This window comes from Bubalus kerabau, chromosome 21, assembly GCF_029407905.1.
Source record: "Bubalus kerabau isolate K-KA32 ecotype Philippines breed swamp buffalo chromosome 21, PCC_UOA_SB_1v2, whole genome shotgun sequence".
Lineage (NCBI taxonomy): Eukaryota > Metazoa > Chordata > Mammalia > Artiodactyla > Bovidae > Bubalus > Bubalus kerabau.
The window spans coordinates 23,031,250-23,053,302 of NC_073644.1; the positions used below are offsets into that span (position 1 = coordinate 23,031,250).

Genomic DNA, 22,053 nt, shown 5'->3' on the forward strand with positions numbered 1-22,053 from the left:
TCTGCGTTAAGATGCTTATATCTTTCCTTTTCTCCTTTGCTTTTTGCTTCTCTTCTTTTCACAGCTATTTGTAAGGCCTCCTCAGACAGCCATTTTGCTTTTTTGCATTTCTTTTCCATGGGGATGGTCTTGATCCCTGTCTCCTGTACCATGTCATGAACCTCCGTCCATAGTTCATCAGGCATTCTATCTATCAGATCTAGTCCCTTAAATCTATTTCTCATTTCCACTATATAATCATAAAGGATTTGATTTAGGTCATACTTGAATGGTCTAGTGGTTTTCCCTACTTTCTTCAATTTAGGTCTGAATTTAGCAATAAGGAGTTCATGATCTGAGCCACAGTCAGCTCCTGGTCTTGTTTTTGTTGACTGTATAGGGCTTCTCCATCTTTGGCTGCAAAGAATATAATCAATCTGATTTTGGTGTTGACCATCTGGTGATGTCCACATGTAGAGTCTTCTCTTGTGTTGTTGGAAGAGAGTGTTTGCTATGACCAGGGCGTTTTCTTGGCAAAACTCTATTAGTCTTTGCCCTGCTTCATTCCGTATTCCAAGGCCAAATTTGCCTGTTAGTCCAGGTGTTTCTTGACTTCCTACTTTTGCATTCCAGTCCTCTATAATGAAAAGGACATCTTTTGGGGGTGTTATTTCTAAAAGGTCTTGTAGGTCTTCATAGAACCATTCAACTTCAGCATCTTCAGTGTTACTGGCTGGGGCACAGACTTGGATTACTGTGATATTGAATGGTTTGCCTTGGAAATGAACAGACATCATTCTGTCATTTTTGAGATTGCATCCAAGTACTGCATTATGGACTCTTTTGTTGACCATGATGGCTACTCCATTTCTTCTGAGGGATTCTTGCCCACAGCAATAGATATAATGGCCATCTGAGTTAAATTCACCCATTCCAGTCCATTTTAGTTCGCTGATTCCTAGAATGTCAACGTTCACTCTTGCCATCTCCTGTTTGACCACTTCCAATTTGCCTTGTTTCATGGACCTAACATTCCAGGTTCCTATGCAATATTGCTCTTTACAGCATTGGACCTTGCTTCTATCACCAGTCACACCCACAGCTGGATATTGTTCTTGCTTTGGCTCCATCCCTTCATTCTTTCTGGAGTTATTTCTCCACTGATCTCCAGTAGCATATTGGGCACCTACTGACCTGGGGAGTTCCTGTTTCAGTATCCTATCTTTTGCCTTTTCATACTGTTCATTGGTTTGTCAAGGCAAGAATACTGAAGTGGTTTGCCATTCCCTTCTCCAGTGGACCACATTTTGTCTCCTTAGGTAGTTTTATTCCAAGGTATTTTGTTCTTTTTGTTGCAATGGTGAACAGGATTGTTTCCTTATTTTCTCTTTCTGATTTTTCATTTTTAGTATATAGGAATGCAAGGGATTTCTTCTATATATTAACTTTATATACAGACTTTACTAAATTCATTGATTTGCTGTTATTGTTGTTCAGTCACTAAGTCATATCTGGCTTTTGGTGATCCCATGGACTGCAGCATACCAGAGTCCCCTGTCCTTCATTATCTCCCAGAGTTTGCTCGGATTCATGTTCACTGAATCAGTGATGCTATCTATCTATCTCATCTTCTGTTGCCCACATCTCCTTTTGCCTTCAATCTTTCCCACCATCAGGGTCTTTTCCAATGAGTTGGTTCTTTGCACTAGGTGGGCAAAGTATTGGAGCTCTAGCTTCAGCACCAGTCCTTCCAATGAATATACAGGGTTGATTTCCTTTAGGATTGACTGGTTTGATCTCCTTGCAGTCCAAGGGACTCTCAACAGTCTTCTCCAGCACCACACTTTGAAAGCATCAATTCTTTGGTACTCAACCCTCTTTATGGTCCAACTCCCATATCCGTACATGACTACTGGAAAAAGCATAGCTTTGACTATTTGGACCTTTATCGGAAAAGTGATGTCTTTGCTTTTTAATAGGCTGTCCAGGTTTTTCATTGCTTTCTTTCCCAAGGAGCAAGTGTCTTTTAACTTCATGGCTGCAGTCACCATCTGCAGTGATTTTGGAGCCCAGGAAAATATAATCTGTCACTGCTTTCACTTTTCCCCCTCCAATTTGCCATGAAGTGATGGGACCAGATGCCATGATTGTAGTGTTTTAAATGTTGAGTTTTAAGCCAGCTTTTTCATTCTCCTCTTTCACCTTCATCAAGAGGCTCTTTAGTTCCTCTTCTCTTTCTGCCTTTAGAGTGGTGTCATCTGTGTATCTGAGTTTGCTGATATTTATCCTGGAAATCTTGGTTCCAGCTGAGCTTTATCTCGTCTGGCATTTTGTATGGTGTACTCTGCATATAAGCTATATAAACACGGTGACAATACATAGCCTTGTACTCCTTTCCCAATTTTGAACCAGGCCGTTGTTCCATGTCCAGTTCTGTTGCTTCTTGACCTGCATACAGGTTTCTCAAGAGACTTCAAGTGCTCTGGTATTCCCATATCTTTAAGAATTTTTCACAGTTTGTTGTTGATCCACACAGTCAAAGCGTTTAGCATAGTCAAAAAGCAGAAGTAGATGCTTTTCTGGAATTCCCTTGCTTTTTCTATGATCCAATGGATGTTGGCAATTTGATCTCTTGCAACTGTTCAGTGTACAAGTCTTGCAATCTTGGTTAAATTTATTGCTAGGTATTTTATTGTTTTGATGCTGTTATAAACAGAATTGTTTTCTTACTCCTTTTCAGTAGTTCATTACTGCTGCTGCTGCTGCTGCGTCGCTTCAGTCGTGTCCGACTCTGTGCGACCCCAGAGACGGCAGCCCACCAGGCTTCCCCGTTCTTGGGATTCTCCAGGCAAGAACACTGGAGTGGGTTGCCATTTCCTTCTCCAATGTATAAAAGTGAAAGTGAAATCGCTCAGTCGTGTCCGACTCTTTGTGACCCCATGGACTGCAGCCCACCAGGCTCCTCTGCCCATGGGATTTTCCAGGCAAGAGTACTGGAGTGGGGTGCCATTGCCTTCTCTGAGTTCATTACTAGTATATACAAATACAACAGATTTTTGTGCTAAGTTCTATTCTGAAACTCTGTTAAATTCATTTATTAGCTCTAACAGCTTTGGTGCAATTAGTTCTAGTAGTTTTTTCTTTTTTGCATTCTCTAGGATATTCTCTATATAAAATCATGTCATCTGCTAATGCAGTTTAAATTCTTCCTTTCCAATTTGAGTATGTTTTCTTTTTCTTGCCTAATTTTTCTATGTCTTCTTAAAAAATAGAAAACTTCCAGTAAAATGTTGAATAGAAGTGGCAAAAGTGGGAATACTTGGCTTGTTCTTGATCTTAGAGGGAAGTCTTTCACGACTGAATATGACATTAGCTGTGGGCTTTTCATAGATGTTCCTCATGATGTTGAAGAAGTTTCCTTCTACTCCTATTTTATTATTGTTTTTATCATGGAGTGTCAGATTTTGTCAAATGATTTTTCTGTGTTAACATGATCATATTTTTTATTTTTATTACTATGGTATTTTTATTATGAAATACCTTTTAATATGATAAGCCACCTGTATGATGAATTCTTGGGCTAAATCCTATTTGATCATGATATATAATTCTTTTAATATGCTACTGCATTCAGTTCACTATTATTTTGTTGAGGATATTTTCATCTATATTCACAATGGATTGTGGTCTATAGTTTTCTTGTGATGTCTTTGACTTTGCTTGCAGAATAATGCTGATAAAATGATTCACTCATTTTAATGAGTGAATAAGTATCCCTTCCTCTGCTATATTTTTGGGAAGAGTCTGAAAAAGATTTGTCTTAATTCTTCTTTACTATTTGACACAATTCAGCAGTGAAGCCATCCAATTTTGAGCTTGCTTTTGTTGGGGGCTTTGTGATTACTGGTTTAATCTATTTGCTAACAGGTTATTCAGATGTTTTACTTTTCTTAAGTCAGTTTTGGTACTTTGGAATCCATTTCACCTAGGTGTGTTGGCTTTTAGTTGTCTACTGTTTGTCTCAACTGTTATTTTTTACCCCAGGTGGCAGTGGTGTTTTCATTTGGCTTTCAATGTTTTCAAGGAATGTCCTACATACAGCTGCTTCTCTGTCTTGAAAAAGTTTACACCTAGGAAAAACAAAGGCGATCTCCATGTATCAGCCCTTTGGGAAATCCACAGACAGGATGAAACAGATAAACACAACTCCTTGAGAATAAGGTCTGCTTCCTCTGGGACCAGGTACTCACACCTGGAACTCGGCTGTCATCTGTAAGACTGCTGCTATGCTGTAGAAGGGAGTAGGGTGAACATAAATTAAAACTTTATAAAGTTCTCCTACCATGGTTCAGTGGCCTTTTTCCCAGTTAAGCATTTGCTTGGTTTCCATAAATCATTCACCATCTTGCAGAGCTTTGGTAATGTGGGTTCTGACAGTATGTGCCAGGTTTTTCAGTGTTTCTGGGGAGGGACAAACTCCTGGAAGTCCCTATGCTGCCATCTTGCTGACCTGCTCCTGATTCATTCATGATGCTAGCATAACTCTAATACCAAAACCTGACAAGGTCATTACCAAAAAAAAAAAAAAAAAAAAAAAAGAAGGACGTTATGCACCAGTATCTCCCAATCAGTGTAATTCATCACGTTCACAGAATAAGGAAGAAAACACATGATCATCTCAATAGGTGCAGGAAAAAAAAGACGATGAAATTCAACACTCATTACCATAAAGGCTCTCAGCAAATGAGGAGGAAACTTTCTTAACCTGATAAAGGGCATTTACAGAAAGCCTACATTTAAATCATACTTAATGGTGAAAGACAGTCTGCCTTCCCTGTGACACTGGGAACAAGGCATGAAGTCCACTTTTACCATTTTATTCTACATTGTTAATAGAATCCTAGAAAGTACAGTGAAATAAGAAGTAAAAGGCATAAAAAGATTGGAAAGAGAGTAACTGTTACGGACTGAATTGTGCTTCCAGCCCCACCCCACCCCACCGCCCTGGGCAATTCAAATGCAGAAGTCCTAACCCCCAGTACAGCTCAGAATGTGACTATTTGAAGACAGGGCCTTTAAAGAGGTATGTGCTGTGTGCTTAGTCTCTCAGACGTGTCTGACTATTTGTGACCCCATGGACTGTAGCCCACCAGGCTCCTCTGTCCATGGGGATTCTCCGAGCAAGAATACTGGAGTGGGTTGCCATGCCCTCCTCCAGGGGATCTTCCCAATGCAGGGATCGAACTCAGGCCTCCCACATTGCAGATGGATTCTTTACCATCTGAGCCACCAGGGAAGCTCTTTTAAAGAGGTAATGAAGGTCAAATGAAGTCATATGGGTGGCCCATAATCCAGTAAGACTCTGTCCTTATAAGAAAAGGGAGACACACGAAGGATGCACATTCACAGCAAACAGGGCATGTGAGGACGCACTGAGAAGGCAGCCACGTGCAAACCACAGAGAGAGGCCTCACGGGGAATGACTGGAAAGGAACACAAGGAAGCTTTCATGAATAATGGAAATGCGCTATTTCTTAACCATGTGGGTATATATAAGTGTCAAGGTTTATCAAACTGTACTCTTCAGTCCTATGCAATTTTATTGTATAAAAATTAAATCTCAATTAGAATAAAAGAAACTGAAGAAAAACCCATAGTATTCTTGGCTTTGTAGCAGTGCTTTTTAAGACCCCTACTTCACTGACATCTCTGATATTACCAATCAATCAACATAAGGGCTTTAAAGGGACCAGCACGTACACTTCTTAAACCACTAAATCATTGTAGGCACTGAGGTCAAAGATCTCATTGATTAGATCCTTGTTGTGGAAAAATAAGGCAAGGACACAGCAAAGAAAACTCATATATATACAGTTGACCTTTGAAGAACGTGGGGGTTAATCCAAGTATAACTTAGAGGTGGCCCTCGGTACAGGCAGTTCTTCCACATTTACAGATTCAACCAACCAAAGACTGTGTAGAACTGCAGTATTTACTACTGAAAGGATTCCACACGTAAGGGGATTCTGGCAGCTCAACCCTGAGTAGTTAAGGGTCAACTGTAATATATTAATTCATTAAACAAATACATTATGAGTGTCTACCATGTGTTAAGCAACATTCAAGGAGACATGGAAACAATGGTGAACATAAGGAGTGCTTATATTCTCTTGGGAGAAGACACAAAACATACATGATAAGTAAGTAAATTATGTAGTATTTTGAGATACTTCTATCACAGAGGATAGGCAATGTAGAGCCTCTGGCTTAAGAGACTATTCAATACATAGCAACTTCAGCTCTGAATGTTGGTCTCTTGTGATTGAATTTCTTTTCTGAGTGGGCTAGGCAGGATGATTTAATATACGTGGTTACATTTATTCATAGCTCTGCAGTATGCTTGTCTTCTGTGTTCTGATGATCAAAGTATCAAGTTTTAACAAATCTGTTATCTCAGATTACTGGGAACCAGGAGTAAGATATTGTGGCATTCCTTCTAATGATTAGACATATAATAATAATGCTAATAATAAAAGAAACATAAATAAATGCTCCTTAGGGGCAAGATGGAAATTGTTTCTGTACTTTAGATCATCCCACTTGCTTATTTTTTAAAATCATGACCTCTATATTAATCCAACATGGATTGCAAAGAACACTTAGATCATTGCAAGCAGGGTTTACTTAGAGGGAGAACTAGGAACTTCAGAGATTATTCCTCACTTGGGATTATTCCTTCACTTCCAGTAAAAGAAAACTGTGTTTGGAAGTCTCAACCAGTGACAGCTGCTGTATATTACATAAACTAAAAAACTTGAGAGACAAAATGCAGGGCACGGTCAATATCATCAGGCAAATCCAACTTACTCTAGGTTTAGTTCAGTTCAGTTGCTCAGTCCTGTCCGACTCTTTGTGACCCCATGGACTGTAGCACACCAGGCTCCCCTGTCCATAATCAACTCTCAGAGCTTGCTCAAACTCATGACCATTAAGTGATGCGATCCAACCATCTCATCCTCTGTTGTCCCCTTCTCTTCCTGCCTTCAATCCTTCCCAGCATCAGAGTCTTTTCCAAGGAGTCAGTTCTTGGCATCAGGTGGCCAAAGTATTGGAGTTTCAGCCTCAGCATCAGTACTTCCAATGAACATTCAAGACTGATTTCCTTTAGGATGGACTAGTTGGGTCTCCTTGCAGTCCAAGGGACTCTCAAGAGTCTTTTCCAACACCACAGTTCAGAAGCATCAATTCTTTGGCGCTCAGCTTTCTTTATAGTCCAAGTCTCACATCTATACATGACCACTGGAAAAATCATAGCTTTGACTAGACGGACCTTTGTTGGCAAAGTAATGTTTTTGCTTTTAAATATGTTGTCCAGGTTTGTCACATCTTTTCTTCCAAGGAGCAGGCGTCTTTTAATTTCATGGCTGCAGTCACCATCTGCAGTGATTTTGGAGCCCACCAAAAATAAAGTCTGTCACTGTTTCCATTGTTTCCCACCTATTTGCCATGAAGTAAGTGAGGGGACTGGATAGCATGATCTTAGGTTTTTGAATGTTGAGTTTTAAGCCAGCTTTTTCACTCTCCTCTTTCACCTTCATCAAGAGGCTCTTTAGTTTCTCTTTACTTTCTGCCATAAGGGTGGTGTAATCTGCATATCTGAGGATATTGATACTCCTCCTGGCAATCTTGATTCCAGCTTGAGCTTCATCCAGCCCAGCATTTTGCATGATGTACTCTGCATTTTAAATAAGCAGGGTGAGAAAATACAGCCTTGATGTACTCCTTTCCCAATTCTGAACCAGTCCATTGTTTCACGTCTGGTTCTAACTGTTGCTTCTTGACCTGTATACTGACTTCTCAGGAACCAGGTAAGGTGTTCTGGTATTCCCATCTCTTGAAGAATTTTCCACAGTTGGTTGTGATGTACATAGTTAAAGGCTTTGGTGTAATCAATAAAGCAGAAGTAAATGTTTTTCTGGTATTCTCCTGATTTTTCAAACTGCCAGAACTGAGTTTGAGTGTCTCCTGTGGAGGTATGGGTCAGTATTGGCCTGCCGCAGGGGCAGGGGCTCTGGGTGCAGCTACCTGGGTCACACAGCCTGTGGCATAAGCCTTCTTGGAGGAGGTCGCCATTAACCCCACTATAGAGCTGCCGAGCAGACAACCCACAAACTGCAGAACAATTATACCAAAGAAATTCTTGCACTGTTAAGGAAGTTCTGGGACCCACAACAGATTTCCCAACCTGGGGATCTGGCAAAGGGACTGAGAACCTCCAGGGAATTTGACTTTGGAGGCCAGTGGGATTTGATTACAGAACTTACACAGGACTGGGGAAACAGACTCTTGGAGGGCACAAACAAAACCTTGTGCACACCAGGACCCAGGAGAAAGGAGCAGTGACCCCACAAGAGACTGACCCAGACTTGCCTGTGAGTGTCCAGGAGTCTCTTGGGAGGCGTTGGTTGGTGGTGGCCTGCTGGCAGGGTGAGGGGCACTGAGTGAGGCAGTGGGTGCACGGGACCTTTTGAAGGAGGGCGCCATTATCTTAATTACCTCCACCATAGTTTGGTCTCAGGTCAAACAGGGAGGGAACACAACCCCGCCCATCAGCAGAAAATTGGATTAAAGATTTAGAACAAGATCCATTAGAACAAGACCCAGTTTCCTCCAGTCAGTCTCTCCCAACAGGAAGCTTCCATAAGCCTTTTATCCATATCAGTTAGAGGACATACAGAATGAAAACCACAGTCAGTCTAGGTTTAGCCTTTCTCAAACTCTCTTAAAGTGTTAAGGGGAATGAGAAATTGATGACAGAGAAACAAACAGGAGCTAACTCTAAATGTAGTACTGGGCTTTGGAATGGCTTTCCAGCCTGATTCAGGAATGAGAATCAGTGATTGTTTAGGAAGGAGAGGGTCTAGGCAAGCTAGGAAAGAATAAAAACACTGCTGAGTAGGGAGGAAAAAAGAAGAATGAAGAGTGGGTATTTTTAAATTTATGCTTTTGGCTTAAAAGTTCTTTTTCTTAAATTATGATTTTTTTTAATTGGAAGATAATTGCTTTACAATATTCTGTTGGCCTCTGCCAGCTTAAAAGTTCTTGATTCAAGTCTGGATTTTCCTTAGTAAGTCTCCTTGTTCCACAGAGCTCAATAAAGGCAACTAAGAACATTCTAAGCATTGATGATTGAAAAACAATTTACATCTCAAGCATAATTCTGACAATACTGTACTGTACTGATATTTTCACAATCACAAGGTTATTTCTTGAGATAAGAATCAGGCCTTTTTTTTTTTTTTAAACGTGTTTGGTATTAATAAAGTTGACAGAATGGTGAGGGGGATAGAAGAGGTAAGGGAGTAAGAGACTGATAATAAAGATTAATGGTCCTGCAGTAAATGTCCTATGTAGTACTTAATGATTAAAGGACAACAAAAGTAACAAAGGATATGAAACAGAAGAATAATATGTTTAAAAATTCAGACACGCTAAAGGGGGGAAAGCAATTAAGGAGATGCTAAACCCAGCAGTGTAACTTAGGCAATTAGTGTTAGGTCGTTGGCCTTATGCTAAACAGGGTGTCTGATCCTGCCACAGCACACCTTGGGAAAGTCCGTCTCTCACTGCAAATGCCAGTGCAATAACCTTGCCCTGTACTGTGATCTGTGTGTACCACCAGCCCTGCAACGGGCAGAGCAGCTCCAAGGGGCAACTTCAGCTCCTAGTGATCAGCTACACCATCATTGTGCTTTTCTCTCCATATTAGAATAAAAGAAGGGAAAAATACAAGACCGCATTTCTTGTGAGTAGAAGAAAAAGTTAATAATTGCTGTGAATACCTTGAAGCAGAACTCTTTTAAAAAGATGAAAAATTTTCTATTTTTCTCACTATAATGCAATAATCCTCCCCCACGACCCCTCAAAAAAGGGGGAAGGAAAAAAAAGAGTAATGAAAAAAATAAAACCATGAGTGAACTGTGCCCTGGAAACTGCAGAATTGTAACAGCTTTCTCTTGGTTAAATTGATTGGTCTAGTAACATTATAAAATGACTATTAGGATTCATTGTGCACAACAGAAAGTGCTGAAATGTCAGCAGACTACACAGCAAAAAGTAATGGGTTCTGAATCCCTGTTAGTCAAAAATGATTTTGTTTCAAATTAGAAATTGATTTTTTTGGGGGGTGGGCACAAGCCCTTTATGTAGACTTCCGGCTTCTGTAGCTGGGCCTGGGAGAGATTAACCTCCACAGCGGGGCTGGCCTGATGACACCTTTTCTCAAAGTGCCTTTTCAATTGCAGCTTTCTAATGTTGCTGTGGTCTCAGCCAATAACACAAGTTATTTGTCCCTTTGCTATTACACTAAATTTTTCTCATATTGCTATTTTATTTTAGCGCTGACACACAACACAAGTTTGCTGTCAGTTTAACAGAAGACTATGTTGAGCCTTGCAGTGTAACCGCCACAGCGATTTTGACTGGTTCTCCACTCTCCAAAGTGCAGTGACTCAGAACAGAAGAAGCCAAAAGTAAGAATGTCCCATCTCTGAAGGATGACTAATAGACAAAGTAGACAAGATTCCATCTCAGATACAAAGTCTCCTCAGTTTCATTTCTGTTTCTGGTAGCAAAGTCTAAAAAGACAAGAGTTGTTCTAAGTTGTCCTAAAACAGCAGAGGTCTGCAGAACTTTTGTCCTATATCAAATGAAATGTACCTTTGCTCTTTTTTCAAACTGTGGATAGTCTCCCTTCTGAAACTTGGACTAATTACCTTCTTTTAATTATCTGGGAGAGGACTAAATGGTTTCTAGATTAATCATAATTAAAACCAAAAACGCGACAAAGCTGGCAGTTGATGAGGAAAGGCAGGGAGTAGTATATCTATAAGATCTCATAAAAGTAAAGTATTAGTCGCTCAGTGGTGCCTGACTCTTTGCAACCCCATGGACTGCAATTCTTCTGTCCATGGAATTCTCCAGACTAGAATATTACAGTGGGATGCCATTTCCTTTTCCAGGGGATCTTCCCAACCTAGGGATTGAACCCAGGTCTTCTGAATTGCAAGTAGATTCTTTACCATCTAAGCCACCAGGGAAGCCCCAGGAAGATCTCATAAAGCACTGTACAATTCTTAAATAAATAGATGTGAGAGTGACTAGAGAGATTATGAGAAATTGGTTGGTTAACACTAGCAGTGGACAGTGCTAGCTAGGCCAGTAAAAAGAGGTAAACAAGGAGGAAATCGAGGTTAATGGTTGTGAACAGGCAAGAAAGATGTCTGGGAAAGAGGAGTGAACAGAAGTGGGCTCTGAGACCTTTTGGGGCCCTTTGCTTTCTGCACATCTTCTGACCAATGAAGCTCAGACTTGTTCCATTCTGTCCCAGAGTCCTTCCTTTAATGATTCCAGGGGAGATTAAACCAAAAGCCACTTCAGAAACAACTGGAATATGAAATTAAATTTAACTGCTTCACTTAATATTCCATATAGTTATTTATAACTGATTTCTTTTAAAATATCTACCACATATAAAATAGAAAGAATTACTGGTACTTCAAAGACTGCTAGGCAATACAGGCTTAAGACTTACGAGGTTCTGTTTTAGCCACAATGACCTCTCTTCCACCCTCCTCATATTTCCAGTTAATTGAGGATTAATTGCAGTTGTTAGAGTTTACTTTCCCAGCAAAGATTTATGTTAAATTTCTGGTCCTCTTTATTCATTTTAAGTATTATTTTGTGTCTATGACCATGCTAAAGCTGAAACTCCACTACTTTGGCCACCTCATGTGAAGAGTTGACTCATTGGAAAAGACTCTGATGCTGGGAGGGATTGGGGGCAGGAGGAGAAGGGGACGACAGAGGATGAGATGGCTGGATGGCATCACCGACTCGATAGACATGAGTTTGAGTAAGCTCCAGGAGTTGGTGATGGACAGGGCGGCCTGGTGTGCTGTGATTCATGGGGTCGCAAAGAGTCGGACACGACTGAGCGACTGAACTAAACTGAACTGAACTGATGACCATATTTACTGCTGAATAATTCTTACAGTTAGCTGTTTGCAAAAAGAGGGACACAGTAGACAGTTTCTCATGAGTCTTCTAAGAGAACTGTTGATGCAATTCACTGATCCAGGAGACGTGCTACCTGTGGCCTTGCAGGTGCACGTTGGTTTGTAACACGTTTAACTCTTGCTCCAGGGTTACAGGAAACCATCTGGAGTTGATGGCTAGCAACCACTAGCAACCTGGCCCCCAAAGCTTCCCATTTTGCTACTGCAGATGCTGAGCTCACCTCTTTGGGATCGACATGCATCTTTCTTCTGACTTGTCCACAGGGCATCATCTTCCATCTGTGACTGAAACCCAACTGTCTTCTTATCCCTTCTACTTGCTCCACTGTTAGTGGAGTCTTGGCACTTTTTGCTGGACGGTGATGTTCCATGTGTCCAGTCATCACACTCTGACTTCAATAAACTGAAAAGAATAAACATGAATGAGCTATAGAGAGCACAGAAGGGGGAATGGATCACAAAAAAAAGCATATCAATTTAGCATGAGTTGAAATGCAATTCATGGCAGTAGAAACTTTTTCTTATTTTTTTATTGATATATAATTTAAAAATTTTACTGAAGACCTGTTCTGTGTCCTGCCAAAACAACTCTGGAGTTGTGGTTCTTGTCCTCAAAAGTTTATATTTGGAGTTGGGGAAATAAGAGTCAGACTCATGAAACTGCTAATAAAGCCACAGACTATGACTAAGAACCAGAGTATCTGTAGAAATAAAAAGTGTGCTAAAACAAGACTTGCATAACTAAAATGTTTCTGAGTACTAAAAATGAACATAAGGGATTAAAATATCACCAGTTTGCTTCAAAATGCATTGGTGTTTCTCATTTTCGATTGTTATGGTATTTATTATGTACTCAGAGTATATGAGGAATAGTACTATAATGCATGTGGGAGAATTGGTCTCTGTCCTCATATAATTTCATTATAAAGTCAACAAGGCAAATATGGAGTAAAAGAAATTTTAATGAAAATAAACACACATGCATATGTTTTTCTCTCTAGTAAAATATGTTCCCACCATTAGCACAATTCCTCTTGGAACATTTTATTTTTTAGAGAGAAATGTTATCATGATGTGCATCTCTTACTATTCTACCAGTCCCTTCCTTCTAACTATCATGAAGCTCACCGCAATCTCGTGATACTTTCGTTTTGTCTTGCCTATGACCATAAACAATGTGGAAATTAAAATGAAGAAAAAGAATTTATTCAAAGAGTAATATTCTAAAAACTAGAATATTTAAACTTCCCAGAAGGAGAGGCAATCCCTAGACTGAACAAGTTGATGGAGTATTACTGGATCCATTATGAATCCCACGAGGCCCTTGACCAGGATTCAAATGACATAAACCCATCAGAGTCACTGGGCTTGTTTTGTGTGGATCAGAAATTTTCATAATGTTTGCTCACACCATAATTTATTAATAAAAGTCAATACATTACATAGCTTTATGTTCAGACTGGTATAAAGAAACTAAAACTGTTAGCAGTATGGTTTTATATGGGCATAAAGCAGTGTATTAAATTTAGGAGCTTAAATTTTTTTTTACCAGAACCCAAGGGTCACTTTTCCATATTGACCTGCTAATGGACATGTATCTTAGCTCATAAAACTTCTTTTCATGCGGCAGGAAGATAGGCAGAATAAAACTACATCATTGTGAATGTAAGATAAATTTACCTCAACCCAGAAGTCCCAAATCCTGGCAAATTCAACAACTACATCTCTACTTGTTCTTACAGTAAAGTTAACATCACCAAGACTACTGGATTCCCCCAAGTCATACATTCTCGGGTCACTCACGCTCCCAATACTAGCCAGTGTTGATCATTCCCAATACTGAATCCTCCTTCCATTTTACACAGAGGTTTGTCTGTACCTTTATTCCAAATCCCATCCCAGGAACCTGAATTCTAATTTCTCTGAAATAAAGATGATTATACAAGAACTTTCTTCTTTCATTTGCATTTACTTCCAAATTTACCCATCTACTATTCTTCTATTAACATCTCTGAAGAGGGGGCTTCCCTGGTGGTTCAGTGGTAAAGAATTTGCCTGTCAATGAAGGAGACACTGGTTTGATCCCTGATCCAGGAAGATTCCACATGCCGTGCAGCAACTAAGCCCGAGCACCACAACTCCTGAGCCTCCGCTCTGCATCGAGAAGCCACTGCAATGAGAAACCTGCACGCCACAACTAGAGACCAGTGCCTGCTTGTCACAACTAGAGAAAAGCCTGGGCAGCAACAAAGACCCAGCACAGCCAAAAGTAAAAATAAAGTTATAAAAAAAACCTCAAAAGAAAATCATGCCTTTCACTCATACTCTTGGTACCATTTGACCCATGCCCTCTGTGACTACAGCCTGCCAGTCATCTCCTTTTCTTATCACTTACAAACTTCTCTGTGCTTTCCCAGGATTACAAATAAGACTGGATGTTTCATTAAAAATCAAAACCTAAACCTAAATCCAAAAACTGTTCCCTTAAGTGGGAAAGTTATAGTAACACTCAGTGTCAGGGCACGAGGATTTTATTACAGTACTGGGGAAACTGCAAATTGGGATAACCCTTTGGTGAGTGATTTGTCACTACAAGATAAAAGTGCACCTACCCTCTTACAACTGTACTTTTAAGAAGTTACCCCACAGAATTACATAAACGACAGTGGAATTAGAAAAGTTTCTCACTCTATATACAAAAACTCCTAGAAGAAAACAGGCAGAATGATCTTTGACATAAACTGTAGCAATATTTTTTTTTTTGGATCTGTCTCTTAAGCAAAGAAAATAAAAACAAAAATAAGAAAGTGAGACCTAATTAAACTTATCCCTGGAGGAGGAAATGGCAACCCACTCCAGTATTCTTGCTTGCCCACCGACAGAGGAGCCTGATGGGCTACAGTCCACGGGGTTGCAAAAGAGTCAGACATGACTTAGTGACTAAACAACAACAGCAATTAAACTTCAAAGCTTTTGTACAGCAAAGTAAACCACTGAAGAAACAAAAGACAACCCACCAAATTAGAGATAGTTGGTGGAAATATAATCACTATTTTACAAATAACTTGGGCTTCCCTTGTGGCTCAGAATCCGTCTGCTATGCAGGAGACCTGGGTTTGATCCCTGGGTTGGTAAGATCCCCTGGAGAAGGGAAAAGCTACCCATTCCAGTATTCTGGCCTGGAGAATTCCATGGACTGTATAGTCCATGGAGTTGCAAAGACTTGGACATGACTGAGTGACTTTCACTTCAGTTCATTTTTAGATGAAACATAATCTATAAAAATTTTGAATCACTATGTCACACAGCTGAACTAATACAATATTGTAAATCAACTATACCTCAATTAAAAAAATAAATAAATGAAAAAAGAGAAAAAAAGAATGAGGTAGTTCTCTACACCACTGTGAATAAATTTCATGACACAGTATACAGTTAGAAAAAAGCAATTTGCAATAAGAGAAGGTATACTGTGATCTCATTTTTGTAAAAAAATATACAAAAATATTTTTTAAGTTCTGGATGGATAAATAACAAACCAGAGAAGTAGAAACAGAGTTACCAAGGGAAAGATTTCTATAATTTATATTTTTCTGAATACTTAAATTTCTTACAAAATGCATGTACATTTGTAATTATAAAACAAAAACTTTCACAATCTCCTTTATATTACTATAATCTCTCTCCTTCTTTGTCAAGCTTCTAGAAAATAATTTTAATAGACATGCCTACTAAAGCTATATTTTAGAGAACAAGTCTAGTGGCATTTTCTCTTTGTTACAAGACCATATTGTCATGTGACTCCTGACAACTGACTCCTTTCTTAAAACTTATTTCCCTCGGAGTTCATGACATACATTTTGATTGGTTTTCTAGTTCTAGGAGGCTGTTGCTCAGTTCTTTTATTGGGAACACTTCTACTTCCCTCTCTGAAATGCAGACATTCCTGATGATTCTGTCCTCATCTTTTTTCTCTTTCTCTGAGCGATCCTTGCCACAACATCGTATCTTCCTTCAATTATGACTTATAAATAGATTCATCTCGCCCACAATGCTCCCCAAAACTGTTGACCTGTTCCAGAATCTGTCAAAAAACTGTGAAGGGATGTCTTTTCCTACCGCTCCAAAAACCAACTCATGTTAAAGCAATAAATAATCTTTATCTTGAAACTAGTTCCTCTCTGTTTCCATTCTCATTTAATGTATCACCATCCTCCTTGTTACTAAGATGAAAAACCTCAGCTGTTTCAAATTCTGCTTTCCTTATTCCTCTCCAATAAATTGCCAAGTCATTCATTTATATATTCTTCAGATATTTATTGAGGACATACGCATATATGCAATGGGGCTAGGGCTGGCATTTATGGAAAACAAACATTTACTGGGGCCTTGTTCTGTGCTAGGTGCTGGGGGTACAAACACAAGCAAGACTGGGATCCTGTTCTCAACGTGATTTTATTGGTGGAGACAGACATGAAGACATATGCTTTTTTTGGGGGGAGGTCATGCTGTGTGGCACACACAACTTCCCCAACCAGAGATCAAACTCATGCCCCCTGCATTGCAAGTATGGAGTCTTAACTACCGGACTGATGGGGAAATGCAAAACAGATAATTTTTAATACGATATGATCCATGCTATGATTCAGGAATATGCATGCTGTTTGTTGTTGTTGTTGCTCAGTCACCCAGTCACGTGACCCCATGTGACCCTACAGACTGCAGCATGCTAGGCCTCCCTGTCCCTCACCATCTTTTGGAGTTTGCCCAAGTTCATGTTCATTTCATCAGTGATGTCATCTCGGCATCTCATCCTCTGATGCCCTCTTCTCCTTCTGCCTTCAATCTTTCCCATCATCAAGGACTTTTCCAATGAGTCATCTGTTTGCATCAGATGACCAAAATACTGGAGTGTCAGCTTCAGCATCAGTCCTTCCAGTGAATATTCACAGTTGAGCTCCCTGAAGATTGACTGCTTTGATGTCCTTGCTGTCCAAGAGACTTTCAGGAGTCTTCTCCAGCACCATAGTTCGAAGGTATCAATTCTTTGGCATTCTGCCTTCTTTATGGTCCAGCTTTTACAGCTGTATGTGACCACTGGGAAGACTGCAGCCTTGACTATACGGACCTTTGTTGACAGAGTGATGTCTCTGCTTTTCAACACACTGTCTAGGTTTGTCATCACTTTGCTGCCAAGAAGCAACTGCCTTCTGATTTCATGGCTGCAGTCACCATCTGCAGTGATTGTGGATCCCAAGAAGAGGAAATCTGTCACTACTTTCACCTTTTCTCCTATTTGCCATGCAGTAATGGGGCTGGATGCCATGATCTTAGTTTTTTTAATATTTAGTCTCAAGCCAGTTCTTTCACTCTCCTCCTTCATGCTCAAGAGGTTCTTTAGTTCCTCTTCACTTTCTGCCATTAGAGTGATATCATCTGTATATTTGAAGTTGGTGATGTTTCTATCCACCTATCTTGATTCCAGCTTGTAACTCATCCAGCCTAGCATTTCTCATGATGTGCTCAGTGTATAGATTAAACAAACGGGGTGACAGCAGACAGCCCTGTGGTACTCCTTTCTTGATCTTGAACAAATCAATTGCTCCATACAAGATTCTAACTGTTGCTTCTTGAAGAGAAACCTGGAGACACGTAAGATGGTTTCTCAGGAGACAGATGAAATGGTCTGGTACTCCTATCTCTCTAGGAGCTTTTCACAGCATGGTGTTTATGGGGGCACAAAGGCAGGGCATTTAACACTAATTGCATGACTGAAGAGAAATTCCTGAAGCATTCAAACTAAATCTTGGTGGATAAGCAGGGGATAAAGAAGGACTTCCCTGGTACTCAGATAGTAAAGAATCTACCTGCAATGCAGGAGACCTGGGTTCAATAACTGGGTCGGGAAGATCCCCTGGAAAAGGGAAGAGCAATCCACTCCAGTATTCTTTCCTGGAGAATTCCATGAGCAGAGGAGCCTGGCAGGCTATAGTCCAGGGGTTCGCAAAGAGTTGGACACGACTGAGTGACTAACACACACACACACACAAGGAAGGACAATAGGATGGAAAGATACAGTATTAGAAGGAAATGGTATTAGCGAATATACTAAATATCAAAACTTCATAATATATTTCGGGCAACTTAAAAAGTTTGGTACTGTTATAGCATCAAGTTTGGGTATTGGGTATGCACAAGTGGAGGGTGAAGCAAGACAGACGGGAACGGTAAGGTCATGAAAGGTTTGGTTTTTCATGTCATGGGGCTTGAACTTTATCTTGTCAGCAAGACGGAGTCATTAAAGGGCTCTAAGGAGAAAAATGACATGCTCCAACTTGAATTTATGAAAAATTGCCCTGGCCCAGTTTAGAGAATGCACTGGATGAGTGCGAAGGTGGCTGAAACAGCTCTGATGAGAGATGGTGCGAGTCTGAAATAGAGAAGTGGTAGAAATGGGAAGGAGGCAACTTTTAAAATATATTTAGGATTTAAAATTGGTAGAATTTGATAAGTGTCTGAATGTGAAAAGCGAGAGAGAGGAGTGACTTGAGAATGAATGGCAGAATTTGGGTGGATAAGCGGTAGAGAGAAGGTGGTGGTGGGGGGTGGGGATTACATGTAGCTTGAGGTGTCTACAAAACATCTGGAAAGGTCGTTCAAGAGAACGGACGGATCAATAACCCTGCAGCTTTTTGCTTATTGGCTGACTGACTTTAGGCTGGTGGAGTTGAGAGAGACAGAGTTGAGAAAGTACATGCTTTACTTTCAATTTTGCCTGTGAAGGAGGAGGTAAATCCATTCCTGTGAGTGAAAGAAATGGGTACTGAAGAGAAAAACAGTGTTTTAGAGCCAGTATTAAGGGAATTCAAGGTAAAATGACCAAGAACAACAATAACATTGTCCCACCATGCTGACAGCCTAACAGAATTAGAAATCGTAAATTTGCTTTGGGGCTTGGGGGCATAGATGTAAAAGCAGAGAAAGCAGCCTGAGAGCTTGATCCAGGGTTAGGATTCTACGTGGAGGGCGCTTCACACTAGAGATCAAGGGAAATTTGTATACTGATGAAAGAAGAGTTTAGGTCAACCATTTGGTCTAGAGTGTACATGCGGAAAAAAGGAAGACAAAGAGGGGACTGAAAGACTGGCAAAAAAAGGGGAGAAGTGAAGGATTTAGATGTCTCTTTAAGGTAAAACAAAGACAAAACAAAACAACAAGAAAAGCAAACAAAACTTTTGGTATAGTCTATGTGAGAAATGAAAACATGACTAGACTCAGGGGAAAGAGGTGGAGTATAAAGGGAGTACCAGTCAGCGGTTTCTGTGATGGAAACGCAGGAGGGGAGAACAAGTTCTGGACATGGCCATGGATGGCATGGCTAAAGAAAACTGGAGTGAACTGTGGAAGACAAATCTCCTTTCCTATGGCAACAGAGAGATCAACCACACGGATACTGGAATCACACAGAATGGGGTTAGGAGATGTCGCGGGGGGTGACTTTGAGACGATGATAGAAAACAAAGAAAAGGAAGAATGGGTTGTAAGACCAGATACCCTGAGATTCACATAGAAGAGGCTTGCTGCAGAGAAAATTATAGTTAAAAGTTTGAGATGTTGGTTCAATTAAAAAAACAAACAAACTGTGAGCTTAAAAAAAAAAAAGTTTGAGGTATTGGAATGAGGAAGACGGGAAATGCTGGTACTACAGTCTGTGTGGTTTGCCAGAGGTGACAGAAAAAATGGCCTGGAGAGCAGCATTCTCAGAAAAGATGCCAAATTGAGGCAGTGATTCACAGCATGATACACAGTTCAAATTATCTGGGAAACATTTTAGAAGAGTGATGGGCTATCCTTCCCACTCTTAGAAATGGAATGAATCTGTCTGGAGTGAGTCACATGGCATGCCTCCCTCTCTCCTGCTTTAAAGCGTCACAGGTAATTCCACTGTCCAGCAAGTACTGAAAAGCACTAAACTATGGCCAAGAATGGGAGAAATCATTTCTTGCATGTGAAAAGGCTGAGGATGAGAAGAGTTTAATGTCTGTGAGACAGGGGTTCTGTAAGGCACCTTTACGAAATGCTGGTGGGCAGAGGAAGGAAAGGGGTGGGTGTTATGGTGTGAGGAAAAATAGGGAAGGGAAGACAGATTTTTTAAGAGAATGAAAGCACAAGAGAGAAAATTAATACAAATTACTCAAATTTTGGCATGAGTCATTTAACAAAACTTGAAGGACAAGTCCTTGATTTAGAAGATAGAATAGGGAAAAAGACACGTATGAAATCTTTTCTTCCTTTCTCCAATGGCCAGTTTAGGTACCAGTCATTCCATGTCTAAATAATTGCTATATTGTCCAATTTCTGGCTCAGTTATGGAATCAGCCATTTCTTCAAGGAGACCTGATATGAATATCTTTTAGTTTTTTTTTTAAGCTGATAGAATTGGATTATTACTGCTCCTCAGTTCTCACAGGGTAAGAGACTATATGCATGTATGTATGTACATATGCATAATTTGTGTATCTAGGTAAACATTGAAAATCATGAGTTTACACTAGTATCTCCAATTCAAACCCCAAACCAACAGGGTTCATTTCAGGTTTTTACCTTTCCATATATGTAACTCTATTCTGTAACAGAGAAGAAACTTGGCTACCATTTCCTTAATACAATTATTTAATTAGTCCTCTTGTATGAAGATATTCCATCACCACTGCCATAATCCCTAGTCATCCCTCCCCTGCCAATCACCACAACACTGTTCTGGGTATTTCCACTAACACATGTCTGTACAGGCACTCTCGATACTAAGTTCTCACTGGGCTACCTCTGCAGTGAGAAAGTCTTCTTCCTTGGAAGAAAAGCTATGGCAAACCTAGACAGCACATTAAAAAGCAGAGACATCACTTTGCCTACAAAGGTCCATACAGTCAAGGCTATGGTTTTTTGAGTAGTCATGTACGGATGTGAGAGTTGGACCATAAAGAAGGTTGAGCAGTGAAGAATTCGTGCTTTCAGATTGTGGTGTTGTAGGAGGCTCTTGAGAGTCTCTTGGACTCCAAGGAGACCAAACCAGTCAATCCTAAAGGAAATTAACCCTGAATACTCATTGGAAGGACTGATGCTGAAGCTGAAGCTCCAATACTTTGGCCACCTGATGTGAAAGAGCTTACTCATTGGAAAGGACCCTGATGCTGGGAAAGATTGAGGGCAGAAGAAGGGGGCAATAGAGGTTGAGTGGTTGGATGGCATCACCAACTCAATGGACATGAGTTTGAGCAAACTCAGGGAGATAGTGAAGGACAGGGAAGCCTGGCATGCTACAGTCCATGGGGTTGCATAGTTAGACACGACTTAGCGACTGAACAACAACAACAGAGATCTTAGAAGCAATATTAAGCTGCCTAACAAATATTACTGAAGTTGCAGAAGGAGAAGAGAGAGAAAATGAAGTAGAAAAAATATTTGAAATAGTATGTTAAACAAATAATGGCAGACTATTTCCCAAATATGATGAAAAACGTTGACCCACAGATCACAGCCAAACTGTTGAAAACCAAAGACAAAGACGATTGCAAATGACCAGATAAAATTTCAATTACATACAAAACAATGATTTTGACAGCTAACTTCTCAGAACAATGAAAGCCAGAAGATAGTAGACAATATCTTCACAGTGCTAAAAACCAAAAAATAAGAAAACCCAAAGTTTCATCTTAGAATTCTGTATCTCATGAAAATATTCTTCAAAAAAAGGAAGGAGAAATAACATTTTTCAGATAAATAAAAATAGGGAAAATGTGCTGTTAGCAGACCTACACATCAAGAAACAATATGTTTTTCAGGTTGAAAGAATCAGTTAGAAACCTGGGTCTAAGAAATGAAGAGCATCAGAGACAGGACATATGTGAATAAATATAAAACTCTGTATTTTCTCATTCTTCCCTTAATGTCATTAAAAGATATTTGTGTGTATGCTAACTAATTTCAGTTGTGTCCA

At 40.0% G+C, this 22,053-nt stretch overlaps 1 protein-coding gene across 1 annotated transcript in view; it reads right to left on the bottom strand.

Annotated features, from left to right (window-relative positions):
* KIAA1328 (KIAA1328 ortholog) overlaps positions 1 to 22,053 on the bottom strand; it is a 264,749-nt gene that overhangs the window by 79,661 nt on the left and 163,035 nt on the right. Inside the window, exon 4 of the mRNA XM_055559339.1 lies at positions 12,278 to 12,459. Coding sequence (XP_055415314.1) covers positions 12,278 to 12,459 — 182 coding nt within the window. The remainder of the gene's footprint in view (positions 1 to 12,277; positions 12,460 to 22,053) is intronic.